This window comes from Capsicum annuum, chromosome 11 (genome assembly GCF_002878395.1).
Source record: "Capsicum annuum cultivar UCD-10X-F1 chromosome 11, UCD10Xv1.1, whole genome shotgun sequence".
In the NCBI taxonomy this organism is placed as follows: Eukaryota; Viridiplantae; Streptophyta; class Magnoliopsida; order Solanales; family Solanaceae; genus Capsicum; species Capsicum annuum.
Window position 1 is genome coordinate 16,852,672 of NC_061121.1, and position 6,355 is coordinate 16,859,026.

The following is a 6,355-nucleotide window of genomic DNA, read 5'->3' on the forward strand; positions in this document are numbered from 1 at the left end:
TTTGCCCATACACACACAGCATACACTTTGGTTCTTAAAGAGCAGTACTATCTACGTCTTTATCTGGATATTGCTATATCGAAGTGTTATTATAGAGGACATATACTATAACATAACATGAAAAATTAACTCAAAAAAGTAAAAAAAAAACTTTGACTCCCAGTATTGCAGTAACAAACAACAGCGAACACCGAGTTTATAGTTCTTTCTGGAGTTTCCTATCCGTGGTGTTTGAGTGATGTCTATGATTTCGGATAGATACTTTATATGTCTTGGGGTTGTATTGTTTTCTATATTAGCTAGCAGTGTTATTTTATTTTGCATACGGTACTAGTTTATATGCTTAAATGTTTTTATGTTTGTTATACTATTATTTGTCCTGAATCAGGGGTCTAGCGGAAATAACCTCTCCACTTCACCTGTGGTAGTGGTATGATTTGCATATACTTTACCCTCTCCAGACCTCACTAAGTGGGAATATACTGGGTATGTTGCAAAAAAAAAACACTAGTAATGAGCTTTGTATTAAAACAAAAGAAAGTTGGGGATTGAGATGAGTTAGCTCAGTAATAAGCAACCTCCAAGTGGAAAAAACTTTTAGCAAAAACACTCTCCATGACCAGAATTACACAAATGGTATGCACCAACGTTCAAACACTGGATGTTTCAAATGATCATGCGATGAAGCTCTCTAGAGTTCTTAGGCGGACCAAGGCAATCTAGTGCGATAAGTCTCAACACTAGTGCAGGGTAAAAACTAGGTTAGAGCTCTACCTTATGTACAATATGCACAATGTAAGACAATATCAGAGAAAGATCATGTTCAAATTCCTCAAAGAGTGAGCAGATGTTCATCTCTATGTATTTATATCATGGCAAAAATATGCAAATCCTTCCCTAAATTTGGACACAAATATAACTCTCATCTAACACAGTAGTTTGTCAACTCGGGCCAGCTTCAGCATATGCACTTCCACCTACGTCTGTCTGGTCAGACTCTACGAGCCCTGACTCATTATCGGGGAAGACCTCAGCTTGCAGAGAAGGAACGATGTTATTCACATGCAACCATGTCAGTTCCCACAAGCTATCTCCACCGAGAGCACTCCTTTGAACGAGTACCCCCTTAGATTTCATTACAACCAAGGTGTTCTTAAGAAGTTCAGGGACTAGCTCCTGAAGCTTTTCACTTTTCTTACCTCTGACCTTCACCTTCATGTATTTCTCCATCCGGTTGAGAACTCCAAGCCAGAGTTTACAGAAGGTGGTCAATTGAGATAGCTCGTGAAGCAACTGCAAAAACACCTTCGACAACAGCTTCAAGGCAAGAATAAGTGTCTCTTCCATGTTTCGATAATCTTTCTGTGATGTGAGCTCAATCAAGTCGTCTAGCATTGTGAAAATGACAATATCAAAGCACTGCAACCAGAGACCACATGGAAGGTACATTTCATCTACCCCTGTCAAGCACATTTGAAGGGACGAAAGAGCGTGATTCCTAACTTCTCTCTGATCCAGACAAACCTTCCGCAGACCCTGTACAAGCCTCAACCACATTTCCCCTATATCCTGAGACAGCTTCAAAGCTTCTGCCTCAACCAGCGCTTCCCTGGCATCTTTGGACCAGCATGCTAAACAAGCAGCAGAAGCTGCCATAAGATCCACCGCAAGAGCAGGTCTATCAGCTGGTCCAACACGAGACTCTGCAAAATTCCTTGCCGTATCAATGCAAAGAACAAAATTAGCTGGAGACAAATGGGATCCATCAGACATGATGAAACTTAGGACATCAAATCCTGCTTCTGAAGCTTCTAGATGTCTAGCTGTTATAGAAAGTAACTGAGAAATAGTTCGCCATCCCATTTGAGATCGGATACGTGAAGCATTTGCTTTAACCAGCCGACTAACTTCCTGTGTAATTTGTTCGCAGTATGCATCAGTTACCCGGGCATCAAGCTTGGTTACAAGTTGCAATGATCTTAGAAGTTCATCTGCTAAGTTCTCTTTATAAGGAAGCAGCCTCTGGCAGATGCGTAGTAGTCCAAAAACAGCTTTCTCAATTAGAGCACAAGGCATTATTGTTGAGTGTACAATATGAGCAATATGTTCATAAACTCCCTGCCAAAGAAGTGCTATTCTATCTCTATTGTTCAAAGTTATTGCAATCAGTAATTCCAAGCAGAACACTGCGGTATCTTCATCCTCCGGGGAACTACTACCCTTCTGAGGTCTCCCAGCAGCCCATATGAGGGCCCTTGCCAACTGCAACAGAGAATCAGCTAGGAGAAACTTACTTTCTGTGAAGATGGTATCAATTTGACACTTCTGAATTGTCTGCAGTGTGCGTTGATGAGCCGCAAGTTGTTGCTCAGTAGGTTGAGACCTAGGCTCTTCCGTATCTATAGAAAGGAGCTGACTAAATCGGCCCATGAGTCCTGAAGATCTTCTGGGAGTACCTAGGGATTGCATATGAGCAGCAGACAATGAATTATGGAGGGGTTTCCCATGTCCTGGATCAGAAGATGCCTCTGAGTCATCAGCTGCATCACTGGCTACACGAGCAGGAAGAAGACCAAGCTTGTGCAGTCTTAAGATGCAATCCAAGATATTTCTCCAGCCAGTACGGATAAAATCACCACATTTGTTTGCTATAGTGAAAACAGTAACAGTTGCCTTTCTTGCTTTGGCATCATCACCAAAGGCTAAAACAGGTTCCTCCACCAATGAGGGATTCAGCAGGGTTGTGAACTTACATAGAGATACTACTAGATCATCCAAAACATCTTCAAGATGATGGCACGCTGAAATCTTTGCAACAGCCAAGAAACCATCTATACAAGTTTGGTAGACATCCTCATGTTCAGCATGATCAAACACCACAGAGATAGCAGCAATAGTAGGGCCCGACATTATTGCAAACATATCATGGTCAAGGTAGGCTTTAGAATCACACACGATGTATGGAGAAGTTTTTTTAGATTTGTGCATCAAATCAATCCAACGGCTTGGGTTCATTTCAGCAAAACCAGCACCTTGCTCTGGTGTTGTCCGGATCTCATTGTTGCAGATTGAGTGGTACAACTCAGATAGAAATTCACGAGGCAGATCATTTCCTCCATTAATGTGCCGATTGTTACGGATGAAATCCTCCTCTGTCATCTTCTTCTTTACCTGGACATTGTGCTGGTCAGTGTTGAGCATTATTATAGAATACGATAATAACAGAGCAGCATCTTTATTAGCTAGAATCTGTGGAGATTGCTCATAGTATCTCTCTGAAAATGCCTCAAGCACCCTCGCTATCTTTTGAGATTCCCCAGGCAGTCGGAAAGTTTCCAAAAACAGCCTCAATGCAGTATCTAGGTTCATGTCTTGGAAATCAAATGTTCCAGCAAACTCATGAAGCACCTGAACACAAAACTCATCATGATTTCCAAGAAAATCCCCAACGAGATTCTTATCTAACCCAGCTGTGAATCTGAAAAAGCAAGCCACACTCTGGGGATCAAGTTTATCCGGTAAGAGATGTGTTCCTTGAAGAAACTCCAGACCTTTCTTTGGGTCCCTATTAAAGTGATCAGCTCCAATCATTAACCTTCTCTTGATGTACTTCCTTCGACGTACGAAGGGTACCCAATGATCAGGGTCGCTATAGTTCTCACACTTAACCATCCAGAATGGAGTATACTCCTCTAGATTTATTGGAGTGTATTCTGAACTATAGGACCCATTGCCTATCCTCTCAGCCATTCCCTGGATAACAGCAATCAGACCATCCAAAGCAAGAATGTGCATGGAAGACAACGGAGAGTTCACCGGGAATGCACTCTTTGATAACAAATTTGCAAGTTCTTCAAAAACATTACTGCAGGTGATATCGCAATCTAAATTTGCATACATTTCTACCATGAAGGACTTTTGCCTGCAGAAATCAACAAGAGCCTCCATTGCCACTTCTTGCTGCTGATATGAAGCCCCATAACGACTTTGTGCAAGTCTCAGAATCACACAGGAAAAAAAAGCCTCAAGCTGTAGTTTCAGTTCAGTATGCAAGTGCTGATACAGATTTAGAACGATACTGCAGACCATTGAAAGAATCAATGGACTCATTGACAAACCAAACTGCATTAGATTGCGGAATAATTCATCCTGGACCAAACTCAACAATCTGGGGTGACTACGAATAGCGGGGCCTCCCAGTTCAATGGCTGAGTTGATCAAACCAAGGGCAAATAGTGGAACATCTTCATCGAATGTCATGGTATTTGCTCTAGGACCCATCCCTACATGTTCTACAACATTCAACAAAGAGCACAAGAAGTGAAAAATCTCAACCATGCATGGGACTCCATATGGTTCAGTCATTAAATGTAGGTCATAAGGAACACTATCCTTCCCGTTATCACCCATGACCATGCCTTCTTCTGTAACATGGCTAAGAAGACCTGTGGAAGAAGAAGTGAAACCTCCAGAAGGTGGTAGACTATCATATTCAGAAGGACCACTCCCATTCTCTGACTTGCTACTGAAGCTGTACTCGTTATCAATACCAGCGACCTATGTGAGAAGAAATTAACATATAAAGCTCCGAACGTATATGGTAGAAGAATAAGAGAACAAAAAGAAAAAGATGAAACACACAAGAATTACTAGATCAATCTAGACTACTGACCAAAAAGGAGATCAGATATAATGAACCATATCCAGACTCTATTTAATCCAGTTGAACATCTCTGTGCAAGAGAAAAAAAGATGCATGGTGGACAAAATGCAAAAACAAAGTTTGCTCAAAGGATGAACTTAGTCAACAGTAAAAAAAAGCTCCCGTTTTCTTTACTCATCAGATGATGCTTCTTTTTTAAAAGATAATAGTGGTGTTGGGCTACATATCACAAGCACAAGTACTAGGTAGACCTGTTCACCAAGGCTCGAGCAGATCATTCGAAACTGAGTGGTTTATGTGGAACGCAAACCTGGGATCTCCGGACTTCAACACCTAAGCCTCAACCTCTCAATCGCCCCCTTCATGAGAAAAATTCTAACACTATTAGATCTATTACATTTTGCATTTCTTATTGCTTTTGGGTCCAAGGACTGAAGATTGTGGACAGTTTGTTAGATTGCCAAGTCAATAGCTGGGAACGATAAAGTTAGAGACTGCAACAAAGAATAACTTTCAGTGATTAAAAACAAGGTGCACCTGTACCTCGATTTTGGTGGAACTGTGCCGTCTAACTATGGAATGTTGTGTGTTGTCAATTTCCGGAAGGTGTTGAAAAATACATCTCACGAGTTCATGCATGGTGTGACGTGCTATCCGCTGTAAGACCTCACTTTTAGTTCCAGCTTGATGAACTACTCTGAAGCATGTGTTGACAATGGTGCAAACATGCTGATTACTCAACACAACCGATGCTTTACTTTTCATGCATGCCAAAAGAACTTGAAGTATCTTCATCAATACAACTTCCTCCGATGCAGGATCTGTCACCTCAAATCTGCAACTAGTCACAGCATCCACAATGGAGTGCATTGCATCTTCAATATTGACAGCATCAAGATCAAGAATATCGAGGGTCAAAATCTTGAAAACAGAAGACAATGAAACACCAGTGATTGGTGCCCCAGTTTCATCAGACCGAATAACATCCAGAAATGGCTGGAGATATAAGGCCGGACTGATGGTTTGCCCCGAATCCTGCCACGAAAATACCTGCTTACGCAATATCTTAAGAGACTGGATTAGAGAGTGTTCTAGCTGATCATCTCCTGAAACATAACGACCACCCCACCTCACGTTTCTTCTCATGACTGCTAAAACAGCACTTACTTCAGAGTTAATCATACAAGCTATAGCAGTTTTGTTGGAAGAGGTTGTCTCACACTCTTCTGGTTCCTCTTCAATTGCCTTGATACTAGATTGTGGCCTTAAACGCCCCATTTCAAAAAAATAATAAATCTGCACTTGGATTATACTCTGGATTTGTCGTCAAGGACGTGCTTCGGAGGATTATCCTAGAAGGCAGTCAAATCATACCCCTCGTGGTCTGTAAAGTATAGCAGTAAAATAGAATGCTGTTATATTATATATCTGTAACTTCTCAGAAAGAGTAATGAGGTACCAAATGCATCCAGGATATTTCACAATGCCGTGTAATTGTTTACGGAGTTCTCAAAGGTACAGGATTAGATTAAAGACAAGGTTTGCTTTTGCACTATCTTTAATTACAGCAGATAAAACAATAGTACTGGTATAGCTAGCTGATCCTTTTCAATCCAAAAGTTATTTGGTCAAAAGATTGAAATATAGCAACATCATACACTGCAGCATAATTTATGGATAACATTGTAACTA

At 41.0% G+C, this 6,355-nt stretch overlaps 1 protein-coding gene across 3 annotated transcripts in view; it reads right to left on the reverse strand.

The window, feature by feature from the left end:
* Positions 1-806: 806 nt before the first annotated feature.
* The window catches only part of LOC107878256 (ARF guanine-nucleotide exchange factor GNOM), a 12,362-nt gene continuing 6,813 nt past the window's right edge, over positions 807-6,355 (reverse strand). For all 3 annotated transcript variants that reach the window (XM_016725174.2, XM_016725175.2, XM_047399552.1), the window contains 2 exons: positions 5,207-6,047; positions 807-4,557 (listed from right to left, as the gene is read on the reverse strand). In XM_016725174.2, the coding sequence (XP_016580660.1) occupies positions 943-4,557; positions 5,207-5,941 (4,350 nt within the window). In that variant the 5' untranslated portion in view covers positions 5,942-6,047 and the 3' untranslated portion in view covers positions 807-942. The remainder of the gene's footprint in view (positions 4,558-5,206; positions 6,048-6,355) is intronic.